The 19,837-nt window shown below is 46.1% G+C and overlaps 2 protein-coding genes across 2 annotated transcripts in view; both read right to left on the reverse strand.

The window, feature by feature from the left end:
* Positions 1 to 1,310: 1,310 nt before the first annotated feature.
* Positions 1,311 to 13,361, reverse strand: LOC127671061 (retinol dehydrogenase 16-like). The gene is made up of 4 exons (XM_052165727.1): positions 13,024 to 13,361; positions 4,796 to 5,054; positions 1,993 to 2,156; positions 1,311 to 1,528 (listed from the first exon to the last, which is right to left on the reverse strand). Exons 1-4 carry the CDS (start codon positions 13,334 to 13,336, stop codon positions 1,311 to 1,313), a joined length of 954 nt encoding a protein of 317 aa, XP_052021687.1. The 5' UTR covers positions 13,337 to 13,361.
* Positions 13,362 to 18,880: 5,519 nt separating this feature from the next.
* The window catches only part of LOC127670437 (retinol dehydrogenase 16-like), a 6,138-nt gene continuing 5,181 nt past the window's right edge, over positions 18,881 to 19,837 (reverse strand). The window contains exons 3-4 of the mRNA XM_052164871.1: positions 19,646 to 19,809; positions 18,881 to 19,144 (exon numbers count right to left, since the gene is read on the reverse strand). Of these exons, the coding sequence (XP_052020831.1) occupies positions 18,927 to 19,144; positions 19,646 to 19,809 (382 nt within the window). The 3' untranslated portion in view covers positions 18,881 to 18,926. The remainder of the gene's footprint in view (positions 19,145 to 19,645; positions 19,810 to 19,837) is intronic.

A 19,837-nucleotide genomic window follows, 5' to 3' on the forward strand; every position in this document is an offset into this window, starting at 1 on the left:
CACAGGGCAAGTCTGCACTGAGCACAGGATCCTCTGTCTCCTCCACACAGGCTTTCCCTGCTCAGCCTACTCTTGAGATTCACCAGCCTAGCAGCAGGCAGACCCAGGTCTCTTAGGCCACGACAAAATCAAGAGCCTTGTTTGTTTGGAAAGATGTCCAAAAAAAATGAAAGATCACTGTTGAGAAGGATACTGTTTACATGGTCACTTAGTGAGTCTGCAGGGAGGGACGGTCACTCAGTGAGTCTGCAGGGAGGGACGGTCACTCAGTGAGTCTGCAGGGAGGGACGGTCACTTAGTGAGTCTGCAGGGAGGGACGGTCACTCAGTGAGTCTGCAGGGAGGGACGGTCACTCAGTGAGTCTGCAGGGAGGGACGGTCACTTAGTGAGTCTGCAGGGAGGGACGGTCACTTAGTGAGTCTGCAGGGAGGGACGGTCACTTAGTGAGTCTGCAGGGAGGCAATGGTGGAGCTGAGAACTACAGGTAAATTCTGTTCACGGATTTGCATGGACAGTCTTCTGTCTTATGTGTTGTTGTTACGTTTTGATTGGAGAGCAGTTGTTCCCACTCCAGTGGCTGTAAGGGCTGAGACAGTCAAGGATTAGCCTGCTGGCCTGTGCCAAACCTCCTCAGGACATTCCCCTTACCTCTGTGATCCAAACCTCACTAAACGGTAAAGCCATCGTTTAAAAAGCATTGCACAGGAGATCACCTCATATTTACTCTAATAATAAGAATAGTCAAAAAAAAAAAAAAGGCCATGATTTCAAAATAAATGAAAACCGGTGTCTCCATCCTCTGCCGGATTCTCACCACCACCAGGAACTGATCCTCCCACCCAGAGCCTGCCAACATGACTCCAGGGCATGAGTGCTGGCATTAATAGTGACTCCCCTCAGACCCCACACCATGGTCACAGGTGACTTCAGAGCAGGGACGCTTCCATGCTGCATAAGGGTTTTAACTAGCCAGGGCATGTGCATTTCATTCAGAGGAGGACACAGGGCAGTGCTGGGCACAAGCTGGTCACAACCTCCTCATTTATTTTCGTGGATCTTCACGGTAGGCCATTCTCTTCAGAGCCTGTGCTACAGCCACCATGTTTGAGTCTGAATCCCTTGGCAGAATTCTTTGGCTATTTCTTTGGTCATCATCAGTCTTGAGTAGTATCACAGGAAAATTAGTGGGATGAAGAGTGTGGTTAAGAACCCAAGTAATGTCCTCCCTCCCTCTGCTCTCCTGCTGTCGCCTGAGGAGTCCCTCCCTTACACTGTACCTGCATCTCCCCAACTATACACATAGGTAGACTTCACAGAGCTTTCTCGGGCTTTTCAGAAGCCCAGTGTATAATGGCATCTGTAATAAAGGTGGGCATGTAGCTCAAGGGGAGGTAGAAGAGCTTGGCATCCCATCCAGCTGAGTATCGGGTGCGAGGGTGACAGGACGTCAGAGCGTGCTCCATGCAGTCCGTCACCACAGTCAGGTCAGCGTTGCACCTCTGGTGCAATCCGTTTAGCATTTTCAGATCTATGCAGAATGAGGAATGATTCATGTGGTTATTAATCTCCCATCACTCCTGTCTTACACTAGCATAGAAGAGACCTTCTGGTCCCTATGTGAACAGGAGAAACCATGTGTCTGAAACCCAAGCCTAGCCTGTCCCAGTTCATCTGAAGGAATACAGAGAATCTTCAAGGAAGAATTGAGCACTCAGTCACCTGTATCTCAGCTCGTGGGAAGTGCTGGTCTTACACTGCCTCCCTTCCCTGACTTCATTACAGCTCCATGATCATGGGAGGATCAGAAGTAAGAGAGCAGCGTGCTCTGAAAGACAAGAACTCACTTTCTGACCCCATACACAGATGGACCACCACCCTGAGGAAATGAGTCTAAATTACTGTTCTTTGAGAATAGGCATTGGAACTGATAATATGGGCATAGGGTTAAGTGTTCAGGACTGGACTTTACTTTGGTCCTCAGAGCTCACTTACAGGATGCCAGGTATTTCTCGCCATAGATCTCCCTGACTTCTGGGCTGGTCTGGTCCCACAGCATCTGAACGTTTGAGGATAATCTGGCACCACTGGTCACAACAGTCTGGAAGAAGCCAGGCTCTATAATAGCCACCTTCACCCCAAAGTAGGAGAGCTCCCTCCTGCAAGACAGACAGATGTCAAGGGCTTCAGAGGTCTTTCAGTGAGAACAACTTGATAAGGGTACAGTAGTGTGCCAACAAGTGGTGTGTGAGGAAGGACCATACCATTTGGATGTGGGATGTGCAGGAAATGAGGAAGATTCCTGTGATAAGGGCATTGCCTCTGTTCCCTTGGACGTCTCACTAAGGATTTGTTGTGTGTGGCCTAAAACTGAACATTGTGGTCTACTGCACTGTGTAAGACCTTTCTAGAAGTAGTGCAAATGCAAGGGATTCTAGTCCTTGTCCAAAACTCCTTCACCTCACTAGTAAGTCTCCATCTACCCCACATCTGTTCCAGGAGGCTCTCAGGACACCCCCCACTTTCTTCTTCCTCATGTATCTCCAGATAGCAACCTTGTGACTCCAAATCCCTCACACTGGCAGCCTCCCTGTTCCCTGACCCAAATGGCTGCCCTGATTCTATCCCTTGGAAGGTGGGATGGTTTGTATATGTTGGTGTGGCAGGATTTTCCTGGCCTAATCTATTTAAATATTAGTGGAGGAGGAGGCCTGTGTTTGTGCATGGAAAAGGGCGGCAGAACTAAGAGTTGGGGAGACAGAGAGCTACTGAGAGGGAAGAAGGAAACAAGATGGAGGATAAACAAGATGGAGGAGAAGAACTAAGAGTTGGGGAGACAGAGAGCTACTGAGAGGGAAGAAGGAAACAAGATGGAGGACAAACAGGAAGAAGACCCTGATCCCACATGGTTTTCAATAGCCACAGGTAATTATGAATATCATATAGGAATAGAATAATTGGGATAGCTTCTCTGATCTAGCTGGGCAGTTTGTACCATTATTAATTGACCCTGAAATTATTGTGTGGGCATCTTGTGAATTGAGAATATATTGATATATAAATCTGACTGGTGAATTGTAAGTTTCTAGAGTTTTGTTTTATTTGGTTACTAGAAGATGGGACTGCCAACCACATGGGGGATTAGAAAGAAGAGGGAAAAGAAGCAAGATGAATGATGGACAGGATGATTCAGAATCAACATGGCTTTGAATAGCCACAGGTACTTATGATTATCATATAAGGATAGAATATTGGGATAACTTGTCTCATCTAGGAGGGCAGCTTGTATCATTACCATTTGGCTTTGAACTTATTGTGTGGGCATTTTGTGAATTGAGAATTTATTGATATATAAATCTCTAGCTTCAAGAGTTTTGATTTGGCCTGGTTACTGGGTATTGTGAAATCTAACCGCAAGGCAGACAGTCATTGCATGGTGCTGGAATGGCAGCAGCCCCTGCAAGGGAAATTAGCGAGTCGGGTGGAGATGTCTCAGGGACCCCAGGCCAGAGAGTCTGCCAGGATGAGAACATCCAGACTGGAGGGTTGCTGGAATGTGGGACCGAGGACCATGGGGGTGGGAGGTTGGCTGAGAAGGTAGAGGCGGCTATGAGACAAGTGAACCAGAGCAGGATAGACAGCGACCGGTCACTGGTGAAACTAGTCTAGAGACAGAGCTGGTGGAACCACACTGGGGCAGAGAGTTGCATGCGGTAGCATGGAAACTTGCAGGTCCTTTTTTAATATTTCCTGCAACACGCTGGCCCAGGGAGTAGCACTATTAGAAGGTTGGCCCTGTTGGAGGAGCTGTGTCACTGTGGGTGTGGATTGTAAGACCCACATCCTAAAAGCTTGGGAGCTAATATTCTGCTAGCAGCCTTCAGATGTGATGTAGAACTCTCAGCTCCTCCTGTACCATGCCTGTCTGGACACTGCAATGCTCCCACATTGATACTAATGGACTGAGTCTCTAAACCTGTAAGCCATTCCCAATTAAATGTCCTTGGAAGAGTTGCCTTGGTCATGGTTTCTGTTCACAGCAGTAAAACCGCAAGACAGAACGGTTGCATTGCCAACAGCAGGAAATACATAGCATCCAGCACCCTTTACCTCTCCACATGTCTACCTCTCCCAGCCTGGTGACCACCCGCCTTCCATATCTGGCCTGTCCATTCTCCAAAGAGAAGGCACCGACACATCCAGGTTCCAGGTGCTCATGTTTACTCTGATGCAATCTAATCCTGCTACAGGACCCTCAGTACATCTGATGGCTCGCATAGTCAGCACAGATGACTGGCCCTGGTAACCCCACAGAAAGGTCACATTTTTTCTCTGTCTCCCCTCTTACTCTCTTAATTTCCATGGTCCTTAGTTTATGATAGAAGAACATAAGTTACGCTAGAATATGTTTATTGTGGATGCTACAGGGGCCTGATATCTATCTGTGGAATTAAAAGAGATATTCACCCCAATTCAAAAACACGTTCAGCATATAAAGGTCAGGGGAATGGATTCTTCACCCAAAAACCTCTCAGTTCCAATCCTATCCCAGTAATGTCCCCCAATGCCCTCCCTCATCCATAACAGGAAAAATGAACTCAACTCATGCCTATTCTATTCTAGAATAGAATGACCTATTCTAGAGACATGGAAATGTGCTGCCCAGTGAGTGATTCAGTGAGGGGAAGGTAAGGGAGCCCCAGGCCCTGAGTGCCCTCCCCATGATGGGGACTTGAAGAACATGAGTAAATAAAAACCCTCCCACAACTCCCTTGAGGGACCCCTTCCCTTCCAGTACCTGAGGGAGTCTGAGAAGGCCTCCACACCATACTTGGAGATGTTGTAACCACCACCACCAAAACACACTCGGCCCATGATGCTGGAGACGTTGACCACACGGCCCCTCGCCTTCCTCACCAAGGGCAGCATGTTCAGGGTCACCTCGATCACACCCAGCAGGTTCACATCCAGGACACTTGCAAAATTCTGCTTGTTCATCCACTCATTGGGACCCGAGGGGATGGAGATGCCAGCGTTGTTGACCAGGCCCCAGAGTCCTGGGGACAGTGGGAAGAGACACTGTCACACAACACAGGTTTAACTCTGGATGAAATGCACATTCACAAGGTAAGACCTTGGTGACACATTACTAGAGAACAGGAAGTAATGAATAAGAGGAGGGTATGCACAGGGCTGGGGACCTCATGCCAGAGACTGCAGGCTCACAGCATGGACACCTTCATCCATTAAGTCTTCCTGGCCCAGCTCCATGCCTGGAATCAGCCAGCAGTCCCTTCTCACTGGCTAAGTTTAAGAGCAGAAGGTGGAATCATGGCTCCCCTTTGTTAACCTGGACACCATGAAAGAATGTTTGTGACTTACAAGTTGGTACCAACTCTAGAGATTTTATTCTCTTATTTGTTGTGGTTGTTTGAATGGAAATGGAAGTCATAGGCCCAAATATTTAAATGCTTGGTCCTGAGAGTGGGGCAGCACTTGAGAGTCATTAGGAGGTGTGGCACTTGTTGGAGTGGGTGTGGCATTATAGGATTAGGTAATGCTCTGGAAGTTGATTATCCCAGTGTCTTGCTGTTCCTGCTACCTGTGGATATAGATGGAATATCTCAGCTCCTTCTCTAGTGCGATGACTGCTATGCAACCTACCAAATTTCATCACTTGATGGTAACAGTCAAAAACTTTCACTGTATGCAAGCGCAAATTCAATGTTTTATCTATAAGAGTTACTAAGTCATGGCATCTCTTCATAGAGCTAGAATTCTGTCTAAAACAGTTGTGTCTTTGCATTACTCTGAGCAATTTACACACAGCTACCCGTGTCTTTCAAATGGCCAGGAAAGTAGCAATAAAACAGAATTGGTTTCCATTATCATTCCTTACTATAGCAATAAGAAAGGGTAGTCGTAAAGAAGAAGAGAATTAACAGGGGAAAACCCAAAGGAGGAAAAGAAAGAGAAGACAAAATTAATCTCTGAAGGAAGATGGTTGGGAAACAAACAATTGAAACTTTGATTGTGGGAGATTTGGAAAACAGAGCTGTGCTTTTCAGCTCTGCTGAAGACGGTCTTGAAATTAATAATGATTAACTCTTGTTACTGACCAATATCTATACTGATGAAAATCAGTATTGATCAACTCTCATCAGATGCTTACAAAACCCAATATATTGACCGGTTTTATGACAACTTGACACAAACTAGAGTCATCAGAGAGGAAGGCACACCTTAGTTGAGGAAATGCCTCCATAAGATCCAGCTGTAAAGCTTTTTCTCAATTACTGATCTAAGGAGGGTCCAGCCCATTGCGGGTGGGGCCCCCTGGGCTGCTTGTACTGGGTTCTGTAAGAAAGTAGGCTGAACAAGCCATGGGGAGCAAGCCAGTAAGCTGCACCACTCCATGGCCTGTTGCCTCCAAGTTTCTTCCCAATTTGAGTTCTTGTGTGACTTCCTTTAGTGATGAACAGTGATGTGGTAGTGTAACCTAAGTAAACCCTTCCCTAGAACAACTTGCTTTTTCATCATGATGTTTAGCAACAGTAAAAACCCTAACTAAGACACCCAGGGATAGGATAAGTGAGGTCACATTCCTTGCTGATAACCAAAAGGACAGATATTCCACTGTCAACCTGAGCACCACACTCATCCATCCCTTTGGCCTTTAAGTCATGGATCTTCAAGGACCCACTCTTAAAGGCCTACAACTAAACACCACGTCTCCATTGTCAATTTCAGGGCAGACTGAATGGGAGACTTGTGAGTGAGATTAAGATCAGCATTTGTTGATTTTAAAATGTTGGCTCGGGCTGGAGAGATAGCTCAGCAGTTAAGAGCAATGACTGCTCTTCTGAAGGTCCTGAGTTCAAATCACAGCAACCACATACATGGTGGCTCACAACCATCCATAAAGGGATCTGATGCCCTCTTCTGGGGTATCTGAAGACAGCTACAGTGTACTTAGATATAATAAATAAACCTTAAAACAACAACAACAACAACAAAAATGTTGGCTCAATAAGTCATCTGCATCCTTGGCTCAAAAGCATATCTTGTCTTTCTATAGATGCATAATCTGTAATCGAGATTGTTTTTTATAATGTTTTCAAAAACAATATGGAAACCTACTTCTGTAGAAGCTTCCTAAAATACATATGTGAAAGGAATTTCAGTGGAGTCACCATATAATGGTGGACATGACACTTCAAGTAGACATCATAATCCACCAAGTAAAACCTTCAGTGTCAGGAATGGGTCATATTGTGTCCCTAGAAGGAATCCATGGAACACCCCCTCTGTCTTAGGGTTTTATTGTTGTGAAGAGACACCAAGACCATGCCAATTCTTAGACAGCATTTAATCACTCCCTGTGTTAGGCATACCCAAACCATCACACCCTCCAAACCCCAATTACAGGCTATTCTCAAGGCTATTAGCTGCTCTCCCAACCTGATGATAATGCTATTTAGCTGTGGTGGTTTGACTATACTAGGCCGAGGGAATAGCACTATCTGGAGGTATGGCCTTGTTGCAGTAGATGTGGCTGTGCTGAAAGAAGTGTATCGCTGTAGCCACAGGCTTTAAGGCAGTCATTCTATCTCCCTGGAAGACAGTCTTTTCCTGTTTTTCTTTTAAACGAGATATAGAACTCTCAGTTCCTCCTACACCTAGCCTGCCTAGATGCTATCACCACACTATCTTGCGCTGATAATGGATTGAACATCTAACCCTGTAAACCAGCCTCAATTAAATGTTATCTAAGAGTTGCTTTGGTCATGGTGTTAGTAACCCTAACTAAGACAGAAGTTGGTACCAGGACTGTGGTATTGCTGTGATGGGCCTGAACATGCTATTGTTTGGAAGAATGTGGATTTGGGGGCTTTGGATTTGGAAAGCAGTGGAATAGTTTAAGAGGAGATTAATGGAACAACCTTGTGGGAATATGGAAGACTTTATTGCTGAGGGTAATTTGAACTGTGGAAGCCAGGCTCTAGATGTTCCAGAGGGGAAGAATTTTAATATGTGGCTGAGAGACTATTCTTATGATATTTTGGTGTAGAATGTGGACAGCATAGAAAGGAAAAAATAAACTGCATGATCAAAGTAATAATGTGATACCAGGAAGTGAAAGGAAGGCGAATTCAAAGTGATAAACTGATTAAGGAAGTGTGGCTTTGTGGCAAGATTCCACCCAGCTAAGCAGACTATTAATGTGTTTGCCATTGAACAAGTAATAGTTATATCATATTAGGTGTGATCATTACTTGGTTTATTGTTTTCATTTGAATTTAAATCTGATCCAGGCACAGGCTTTTGATCCGGATCTTGGGGAACAGTGGTCATGAAAAGCTTAGGCCAGTCAAGGTAGTACATGCCTTTGGTCCCTGAAGTCTGTGTCAAGCAGATCTCTGAGTTCAATGCCAGCCTGGGACAGGTTCTAAGTGAAGAAAAGCTTAAATCCTGGTGTGGAGGTACAAGCCTTTAATCCTAACATCCAGGACAGCCAAGGCTATGAAGTGATGGAACTAGCAAACAGAAAGCTCCTAATAGAATAAAGGGGGTCATGTTCCAGGCCCAGCAAGCAGCATAATCAGCAGCTTTACCCATCTGGCTCTGGCTATAGAGTCAAGAATAGAAGGGGTTACTGGGACAATTGATGCTGGTGAGCTTGAGCCAGGAAATTAGTGGTGATTAAGAAAAGACCAGCATCATCACTGAGGTGAAATCTTCCAGGAAGTATTTCCTGAGAGCACAAAGAAGCTATCTATATTCCAGAGATAGCCAAGGTTGTACCTCGTGCTGTTGCTGGACCTGGTAATGTGTAAGAATCACCCAGGCGGTACTGGTTTTAAAGGTATAAAGGCGTCATGGAGAACAGCTGAGACTTGCAACTATGAGGGGCCAGGAAAGGACACTTGTAAAGGTGCAGCCTCAATTGCAGTTGGTGACCCAAGACTGAAGTTTTCATGCAATGAAGTCAAGGCTTGGCGCCATGAAGAATGCCTATGACAGGCTATTGGTGAAACCTAGTTGCAGAAGAAGATCCTAGTGTATTACAGATGTCAGTACCATAGGATGAATTCCAAGAACAGAAGAAGCAGTGGAGTAGAGTCAACCAGAGGCTAGAGTGCTACAGAGGGCAGAGCTTCAGATGTGACCTAAGCCCTTTGGAGGAGCCCAGAAGATTATGCATGGATCAAAGACATTGCAACAAAAAGTCGTAATGTTGAAGTTGCCTTAGAGACACCCCCCCCCAGAAGTTCAAGATGCCAGAATTATAGGATATCATCTGAAGAAAGGTGCTAACAGGGAGTAGAATCAGCCCACGAGAAAGACGCTTGTTGCAGTAAACAAAGATGAAGATCTGAAGACGGCTTTGATACTAGATGCAGAGATAGAGTGTTTGGAGTTTGCCCACCTGTTTTTCTGGATAGCTTCATGGGTTACAGTTAAGAGACAGCATGAATCTCAGAAGACACTTTGATCTTTGGACCTTTAACAGTACTGAGATTGTTACACACTATTGGGGACTCTGGAAGTTGGATTAAATGTATTTTTGCATTATGTTATGTCTAGATATACACCCCCCACCCCCCCCCCGCCCCCGTAGACTCATGTGTTTCAACAAGCCTGTGAAGGCCAGAGAGTAGAATGTGGTATTTTGAATAGGCTTGACTCAGGGAGTAGTACGATTAGGGGGTGTGGCCTTGCTGCAGTGGATGTGGCCTTGTTGTAGGAAGTGTGTCACTGTAGGCATAGGCTTTAAGACCCTCATCCTAGCTCCTGGAAGCCAGTATTCTTTGGTTTGCCTTTGGAACAACATGTAGAACTCGCACCTCCTCCTATATCATGCCCGTTTGGATGCTGCCATGCTCCCACCTTGATAATGGACTGAATGTCTGAACCTGTAAGCCAGCCCCAATGAAATGTTGTCCCTTCTAAGAGCTGTTTTGGTCATGGTGTCTCTTCACAGCAGTAACACCCTAACTAAAACAATAGCTGTAGACCATACTATCTGATGTCATGAAACAAAGAGAGAAGGCCAGCTGGTGCCCAACTAAAAGCTTCACTGCTGGCCAGGCGTTGGTGGCGCACGCCTTTAATCCCAGCACTCTGGGAGGCAGAGACAGGCAGATTTCTGAGTTCGAGGCCAGCCTGGTCTACAGAGTGAGTTCCAGGAGAGCTAGGGCTACACAGAGAAACCCCGTCTTGAAAAACCCAAAATCCAAAAAACCAAAATAAATAAATAAATAAATAAATATAAATAAAAGCTGCACTGCTACTGATTAGCATTCAAGGTGCCAGAAGATACTCTGTACGCTCCCGGAGGAGACAGGCGGTAATTACTATTACCCAGGCTCAGGCCCTGTGACCTACCACAGTGAGAGGCCTTTAAGAGACTGTGCAATAAACGTAAGGATGCCATGGGGTAACTAAACACTTTTCGTTAGACTGAAGGTCCTTTTCCAAGATGGAACCCAAAAGACTATTAAAGTGGCCAAGAACCTGAGATTAGATAAGTCATGAGTCTACGGGAAAACTAAATATTATTCTTCTTCTAAGTAAACACACAGTAACAAGACTCTTAATACATATTACTAATAGCACTCAAAGTCCAGTGGCTTGATCTAAAAACTGTGTTTTGCCATAGATAATATTAACACAGAGACACACAAGCGGACAATGTGCTGAGAGTGAGAGACTCTGGCACAGTCAGTCCTAAAAGGAATGTCTACATCATGCCCCTCCCCTCAAGGCTCAGAGATCTAGGAAGATGAGGAGGCAGAAGCATTTTGAGAGCCAGAGGTGACAGGTGACTCCAAGGAGACTGTCTTCCAGACACATCAGGACTGCTGCTCACAGGAACTCACCGAGACTGTGGCAGCACACGTAAGTCCTGCACAGGCTCAAGGGGACAGTGACCCAGCACTGAGGAGGGAAAGTGGGCACATGGTCTAACCTCTAACTTATAACTGCTGCCCAAGGGAAGAAGAGTTTTCTGCACTGTAGTGTCAATGGAGCCTTGTATTCATTTTATTGTGCACTGTGTGAAGATTCAAAGGCTAATTTCTGTGGCCACTATATCTGGTTACAACCTCTACTCAGCCTATCTAGGTATAATCTGTGTATACAACAGCTTTCCAGTTATTCCCTGAAGTGTCAGTAAAGAGACCTTAACAACCAATGACTGAGCAGGGAGAGAACAGGCTGGACTTGCCCCAGGCAGGGCAGGGAGCTGGAGAGGAGGAGGTGTGGATTAGCCACCTGCAGAGAGAGAGTCTAGGAGACACCAGAAGGAAACACCTGGAGCACAGGAAGCCTGGGATGCCTGTGTCTGGGATTTGGCTGGGAGCTTGGTGGGTTAGGATAGAAGATTCAAACAGAGTAATACTGCTCAGTAATTCTGCCCTTTAAGCATGTTAAATGCACAACTTAGTCCAGTCTCAGGGATTTGCGAGCTAGCTGGGTAAGAAGCAAAGTGTAACACTTATTAAAAAGGCACTCACGGAGCCTTACACCCAAGAGGGCTGGTATCTCCACTAAAGAAACTCCATGAAATTTAGGGGGGAAAGGAGCCTGTAATTTTTTCAGAGTATTTTGTGCTGGCTTTTTTTACTTGTTTCTTGTTCTTTGTTTTCTTGTTGTTATTGTTATTTTTTGTTTATATGTGTTACTTTTCCTTGATTTTTTTTTGCATTTGCTTTTCAGAGAAAGTCAGACAGACAGACAGACAGACCACAGACAGATAGAAAGAATATGAACTAAAAAAAAAAAAAGAAAGAAAGAATATGAACTTGTATGACTAGGACATGGGGAGGATATGTGAGGAGTTGGGGAATGGGAAAACATGAACTAAATGTTTGCATGAAAAAAATAATAAAAATATACTAACCAGATATTTTAATTCTAGGATCCCAAAATACACATGCTTGCAGACTCACAATTGACTAGAAGCTTCACAAGACAGTCCTTAGGACAATAAGGTTAAAAACAAGCCTGGTGGCCCTTGCTGTGATGCCAACAGGAAGGAGCTGAGGACCGGGATCACCAGATAGTGACCAGCTGCATATCAAGTCCCTGTCTCAAAAACATAGGCCAGAAGAACACACAGGGACCAAACAATACCCAATGCCAAATCCTGCTAAATTTATGGGACTTGGTTAAGGGTCATGCTATTTTAAGTCACTGAATATTATTATTATTGTAATTAGTGTTCTTTAAGTGGTAAAGTGGTAAAAAAAAAAGCTTACACTTTTAAAGTAGAAAGAAAGCACATACATTAAACATATAGGTCAAAGTGTTACTAGCTTTTATGCAGTGAATAGTCAATTGTAAGTTAATTTGTAGTTTGATATGTCAAGAGTTTAGAACAATAACTGTCTTCAATTTATTTTTATATAAATTTATCTTGTAAATAATAACATAAATAGTGGAGAGACAACGGGAAAAAGAGATTGATAGACAGTGATGTGTGTGTTTGTGTGTATATGTGTGTGTGCTTGTGTATGTGTGTGAAAGAGAGAGACTGCTTCCTACTTTTACTGTCCTAAGGCACCCTTGACATTGGGCTTAAGCATGGCAGTGACTTTGTCTCTCCCTGTAAAGGTTCACAGATAACACAGAACAAGGTTCAAAACTGAGATTGCAGATGTACTCTGACACATGACCTTCACACAGAGATCAGACCCCAGGACCCCAGAGCTCTCCTCCCTCCTCACTGTCTCTGACCTAGGACTCAGCAGCCAACAATCCAGTCTTTCTTCTTACAAAGACAAAGAGGACAGAGAAGAGTTGCAAATGAAATCTTCCCGAGGCACCAGCCGATCAAGAATACAGGACTTGGAGGACTCAGTGTAGAGATAAGAGGAAGAACTGATGTGCTAGAGAAGGGCAGAGTCTGCAGTAATAGCAACTCCACCCTGACCCCCACCAGGAATCCTTTCAGGACTACACAGGCCTTCCCTTCACACACAGACAGAAAGCAAACAGCACAGACAGGACTCTCCATAGTACCTCTGCTCCCAACACGCTCCTGCACCCACTGAGTGGCTGCCACAATGCTCTCTGTCTTGGTGACATCCAGGATCACTGTCTCCAGCCTGTCAGATGTCTTGCTCCTCAGCTGCTCGGCTCCCTCCTCCGTCAGACACGCAGCCAGGACCCTCATGCCTCTCCTGTCCAGCTGTCTGGCCAGCAGGTTCCCAAAGCCCGAGTCACAGCCCGTGATGAAGACATACTTGTCCTGGAGATGGCTCACCACCTGCCTCTCCCTGAACAAGCGCAGGAGCTTCCAGAGGCCCACCAGTGCCACCAGGTACAGCCACATGGCTTGTAGAAGACAAGCAGAGAGAGATACTCTGAGTCGCAATGAGCCTGGTGTTCAGTTCACAGAAAGTGTAGTCATCAATGACTCCAGCCCTCTGGCATGCAGTCCTCTGCATTTCTAATTTTTAATGCCTCAATTCTCTGGTCTTTGACCTGTTTTGATCAGAAGACATATAATGCCCTTTGGCTCTCCACATTTACTGCTAAGAAAAACAGTACTGGCTATTAAATAACACAGGACTATTCTCTTATGATTTTTGCTTCCTGGACTCATGTGCAAATACATGTGTGTGCCATTGCACATGGCCCATGGTCCAGACCCAGGCTCACCTCGTGTGTCTGCAACTTGTACTCTGGAGTCACAAACCAGAACGTTGTGGCTATACTATACTTGGACTCAAGAAAACTTACAGGAGAAGACAGGAAGAGCCGGTGCCCTCCTAATACAGCAGCTCCTGGGAAGGTAGAAGGGCCAGCCCCGAACATGGAAGGCTGCCCTCAAAGGAACACAGGGTGATGGGGCTGGGACCCCAGACAGAGCATGACTTGTAGAGTTGATGTGGGGAAAGAAAAATCATCTTGAGAGGGAAAAATCGTCCCCTCTCAAGAGGCCCTTCTGGCTGTCTGGATTCAAGCAGACGTCAGCACACACTTAGTGAGCTGTGACCTCCATGACTGCCTCAGACTCACCTGAGCCAGAATTTCTTACTTAATTTCCCAGAAAACCTTCCTCAGAAACTCTAGAATATTTGTAACTGTATATAGAATGCATCCCTGGGTGAGGTAGTCTCTGGTTGGTCTTTCTCTCAGACTTGGCTCAACCTTTTGTCTTTGTATCTCCTTCTGTGGGTATTTTTTCCCCTTTTTACAAAGGACCCAAGGATCCATACTTGTTCTTCCTCCTTCTTGGGCATCATTTGATATGTGAATTGTGTCTTGGGTATTCCACGTTTCTAGGCTAATATCCACTTATCAGTGAGTGCATATCATGAGTGATCTTTTGAGACTGGGTTACCTCACTTAGGATGATGTTCTCCAGTTCCATCCATTTGTCTAGGAATTTCATGAATTCATTGTTTCTAATGGCTGGATAGTACTCCGTTGTGTAAATATGCCACATTTTCTGTATCCATTCTTCCGTTGAGGGACATCTGGGTTCTTCCCAGCTTCTGGCTATTGCCAGCTTCAGGCGCGATCGTGGGTGCCCACAAGTGCTGGCTGACCAGAGCCGGACATAGCTATCACCTGGGAGGCTCTCCTAGTGCATGGCAAATACAGTTCAATGGCACTCTCAGCCAGCTATTGAACTGAACACAGGGTCCCCAATGGGGGAACTAGAGAAAGAACCCAAGGAGCTGAAGGGGTTTGCAGCACCACAAGAGGAACAACAATATGAGTCACCCAGTACTCCCAGAGTTCCCAGGGACAAAATCATCAACCAAAGAGTACCCATGGCTCCAGACACATCGGCAGGAGAGGATGGTCTTGTTAGGGAGGAGAGGCCCTTGGTCCTGGAAAGACTTGATACCATAGTGTGGAGGAATACCAGGATAGGGAAGTGGGGGTAGGTTGACTGGGGAAAGAGAGATGGCTTATGGGATTTTCAGGGGAGGTGGGAACCAGGAAAGGGGACAACATTTGAAGTGTAAATGAAGAATATATCTAATTTTAAAAAACAAAAGAGAAAAAGCAAAAAAACAAAACAAACAAAAAAACAAGAAGAAGCTGTAGAGTAGTGTGTGGAGCGCTGCATCTGGCTCCTGGGCCTGGGAATACCTGACTGACTCTCTGATTCCATCTCAAAACAGACCTAGTGCCTTCCTTCAGGAATGATGCCACAGTTCCCTCACTGACACTTACACAGCTTTCTGTCCCAACCTGTAACGATCCAGACCGGCCTTGTGCTCTCAAGAACCTTGTTTCTATCATGAAGTGCACCAAATCAGGATAGACTCCAACTCTGCTGCAGGGCCTGCACCTTCCTTATCAGTGTCGAGGGATCTGTGAATCTGGAGCTGGGCCACTCTCCCTCCAAGGCAGTAGCTGCCCCTGGGTCTGCTCTGCATTTGTCCTGCTCCTCATTCTCCCCTTGTGTCTGATCCTGTCTGATATACTGCTACTGTTCCTTGTCTTCCTGGCTCGATTCCTGTCCATCCTCCTGCTCCTGCAAGAAGTACTAGGACATCTTCACTTGCATGTTAAGCACCCATCAGGTCCTCAGAATCCGAGCTCTGAATTGCACCTTCCAACATGTAGTGCTTACTTTGATGGACCAAAGTACACGCAGATATTAGCGTTCTTAGATCTTGTATCCCTTCAACAGTGAGTTCCCTACAGCATTCCTTCTATGGTCCTTTTCCAGTGCTCTCTCCTACAGTCTGTTCCATGTCACCCCTGACAGGAATGGACACTCTTCTTGGATCAAGGTCTTCTGGAACACAGCAGGATCTAGATCCAGCCCTAGAATTTCTGGGTAAAGTCAGAGAGAATAGGAAAGGGGATGTGACTCTGTTGCAGGAGCCACAGAGCTGAAGAGAAAACCTCAGAGACAGCTCCCTGATCCATGGAGGTTCTCTCCATCCATCTGTCCCTCCTGAGGTTCTCGCACAAGCCCAGTGACAGTGCCCTGCTGCTTCTCCCTGTCCTGGGTTGGGTGGGCTGGTCCCATTCCAGTCCAGACCCTGTGAGTATGTAACAAGGCAGCTCTTGTGATCTCTGGGCTGCTCTGATGTGCTGAGGTTGATGGGAATAGAACCATCTCCTGGGATCAGAAGTCCAGTTCACCCCAAGGGGGAAACACTTTCTCCTAAAAGACAGGGTATCTCACCAAACCCACCCTTTCTTCTTCATGCAAATTGCAGCTAGGTGGAGACTAGAGTTAGTGCTGCAAAGGGTGAAATCAGGCCCACCGTCAAACCTGTTTCTAGACTTGACTACATGCAGCCCCTACTCAGTCTTAACTGGGAACTAGAAATGAAAGACTTTTGTGTTCTAATGGCTGAGCGTCTAGGGTTGGAGGCATGAAATTTGGGGTGTGTACAGTGCAGTCCTCATGCATGCCTGCACGAATGAAAGAGCCTCTTGTGGGAGCCAGAGTCCTTCTGTGCCCTCTGTGTCCACTGGCTTCTCCCAGTGAAGAAACCTGGCTGAGGAGGAAAGGGGGCTCCTCCAGGGATGTGGCACGCAGCCCTGGACCACTTTACAGGGCACTTCCTGCTAATTACACATTGTTCAGTCTCACCATGATGCTCTTGAGCCTCTACCCATGCTTAGGGCTGTAGACCTGCCCTGGGGACTTCCCTTTCCCCTGTGGAGCCAGTGTGATGACTAGAACAGACTGAGATGGGCCCAGCCTCCTCACAGGCTACAGTGTGCAGAGATGGCGTTGGGTTACTACAGTGTAATCCACGGAATGGTAAAGGCAGTAAGGCTAGAATTACGAGGTCATGGTTAACCTGTTTTGTAGTAAGACATCTCAAAATAAAATAAAATAAAATATAAATACATGTTCTGGAGAAATGAGTCAGTCATTAAGTGTTCTTCTTGCTCTTCTGTAGAACCCAGATTCAATTCCTGATACCCACATTATATGGCTGAAAACCTCTTATAACCAGCAACCCTCATCTTCCTTCTTACCTCTCACGTATTCCCACACATGAAACATACAGGTACACACACACAAGCTCAAAGGTCCTAAAAGAAAAAAAAAAAAAAGCCTTCACAACAACAAAGTAAAATGAATGGCCAGGCACATGATAGGGTAGAGGAATTTCTTTCTTCATTAAACCATAAATTATTGTTTATTTACAAGTTTCTCCTGCAGCTCCTTGGCCTCCACATTTCTACTTAAAGACGAGGAGTCAGGCATCTATGGAAGTCCCCCTCCCCCCCCAGGGCAAGTCTGCACTGAGCCCAGGATTCTCTGTCTCCTCCACACATGTTTTTCCTGCTCAGCCTACTCTTGAGATTCACCAACCTAGCAGCAGGCAGACCCAGATCTCAGAGGCCACAGCAAGTTCAAGACCCATGCTCTTTTGCAAATACTATACATAAAATGAAAGGCAAGAAGTAAGAAAGACACTCTCTTCAGGCTGCTGGAGGAGTGTGGCAGTGGGACAGAGAAGGGCCTGGGACAAGGACAGAAGGAAAATCAGAAGGGCTTTGTTGTGATGGTCAGACAGTGAGTCTTATATGAATAATGGTCACTTAATGGGTCTGCAGGAAAGGGATGGTCGCTTAGTGAGTTTGTAGGAAGGGATGGTTATTTACTGAGTCTTCAGGAAGAAAAGGTCACTTAGTGAGCTACAGAAAGGCCTGGTCACTTAGTAGGTCTGTAGGATGGGATGGTCACTTAGTGAGTCTGAGGGAAGGGAAGGTCTCTTAGTGGGCCTGCAATAAGGGATGGCCTCTTTGTGGGTCTGCAGCAAGGGTGGTCACTTAGTGGGTCTGCAGGAAGAGATGGACAGTTAATGAGTTTGCCTGAAAGGGATGACCACTTAGTGAGTCTACAGGGAATTGATGATCACAGAGTGGTTCTGCAGGAAGGGATGGTCACTTAATGGGTTTGCAGGAAAGGAATGGATACTTATCGAGTCTGAGGGAAGGGATTGTCTCTAAGTGAGTCTACAGGAAAGGGATGGTCAGTGAGTCTACTGGGAATTGATGATCACTGAGAGGGTCTGCGGGAAGGGACAGTTACTTCCTGAGTCTGCAGGGTAGATATGGTCACTTAGGGAGTCTGCAGGGAGACAGTGGTGGAGCTGAGGCCTACAGGTAAATTGTGTTCTTGGACTTGCATGCGATGCTTCTGCCTTTTTTGTTGTTGTTAAGTTTTGAATGGAGAGCGCTTGTTCCCACCTGGGTGACTGGAAGGCATGAGACAGTCAAGGACCTGATACCCGATGCCAACCCTTCTCTGGAAAATTCCCTTATACCTATGACCCAAACCTCACTAACTAGCGAACACATAGTTTAAAGGTCAGGGTGCAGGAGATCACCTCATACATTGCTCTAAAAATAAGCAACCAAAAAAAGCCATGATTTCAAAATAAATGAAAAAAAAATGGTGTCTCCATCCTCTGCTGGATTCTCACCACCAGGAACTGAACCTCCCACCCAGAGCCTGCCAACATGACTCCAGGGCATGAGTACTGGCATTAATAGTGACTCCCCTCAGACCCCACACCATGGTCACAGGTGACTTCAGAGCAGGGACACTTCCATGCTGCATAGGGGTTTTAACTAGCCAGGGCATGTGCATTTCATTCAGAGAAGGACACAGGGCAGTGCTGGGCACAAGCTGGGCACAGCCTCCTCATTTATTTGTGTGGATCTTCACGGTAGGCCATTCTGTTCAGAGCCTGTGCTACAGCCACCATGTTTGAGTCTGAATCCCTTGGTAGAATTCTTTGGCTATTTCTTTGGTCATCATCAGTCTTGAGTAGCATCACAGGAAGATTAGTGGGATGAAGGGTGTGGACAAAGAACCCCAGAGTCATGACTTCCCTCCCTCGACCCTCCTCCCTCTTCCTGAGGAGCCCCTCCCTCACACTGTACCCACATCTCCCTGGGTATGCACATAGGTAAAGACTTCACAGGGCTTTCTCAGGCTTTGGAGCCGTCCAGTAGACAAGGGCATCCACAAGGAAGGTGGGCAGGTAGCTCATGGGGAGGTAGAAGAACTTGGCATCCCAGCCAGCTGAGTATCGCGTGCGAGGGTGACAGGACGTCAGAGCGTGCTCCATGCAGTCTGTCACCACAGACAGGTCAGAGCTGCACGTGTGATCCAGCATGTTTAGCCTTGTCAGATCTATGCAGAATGAGAAATTATTCAGGTGGTCTTTCAGCTCTCACCACTCCTGTCTGACACCAGCATAGAGGAGAACTTCTATTCTCTATGTGGGAGAATCCAAGTCTCTCAATCCCCGAAGCCATGCCCAAGCCTAGCTTGTCGCAGTTCCTTAGGAGGACCACAACCAAGCCACTAGTTAGAACCATGAATACTGAGCCTGCTGTGTTTCTTTTGAGAACAATATGTAGTCTCCCCAATAGTTGGGATAAAGCCCAAGCTCATGGAAAATACTGCCTCCTGTATCTGTTTTAGCTTTGATGTCATGATAAGGAGGGGGTTCATATGAACCACTGCCTCATGTCTAGTAGCCAGGATCCCTTTATGAGGTGAGGTGCCCACCTGCTACTGGAAGGAAGGCTATACCTGCTTATTTTTAGAAGAAACCCCTGCGGTGGAACACTAACAATAGATTCAGAATTCTAGAGTTAAGTTGGCTTTGCTCCCCCAAAATCCACTCACAGGATGATAAAAACTTCTCGCCATAGATGTTTTTGACTTCTGAGCTGGCCTTGTCCCAAGTCATCTTGGTGTTTGATGATAGCCTGTCACTACTCGTCACACAAGTCTTGAAGCCTCCAGGTTCTATAATAGCCACCTTCACCCCAAAATAGGAGAGCTCCCTCCTGCAAGACAGACAGACGTCAAGGGCTT

This window comes from Apodemus sylvaticus, chromosome 20, assembly GCF_947179515.1.
Source record: "Apodemus sylvaticus chromosome 20, mApoSyl1.1, whole genome shotgun sequence".
In the NCBI taxonomy this organism is placed as follows: domain Eukaryota; kingdom Metazoa; phylum Chordata; class Mammalia; order Rodentia; family Muridae; genus Apodemus; species Apodemus sylvaticus.

Bases quoted from the DNA above. Each gene is read 5' to 3' on its own strand.
- LOC127671061 (XM_052165727.1), bottom strand. From the start codon at position 13,336: ATGTGGCTGTACCTGGTGGCACTGGTGGGCCTCTGGAAGCTCCTGCGC. The intron at 2,157-4,795 runs GTACTGGAAGGG...TCTGTCTTGCAG, and splicing joins GCCTTCTCAGACTCCCTCAG to GAGGGAGCTCTCCTACTTTG. The intron at 1,529-1,992 runs GTAAGTGAGCTC...CATTCTGCATAG, and splicing joins CGAGAAATACCTGGCATCCT to ATCTGAAAATGCTAAACGGA.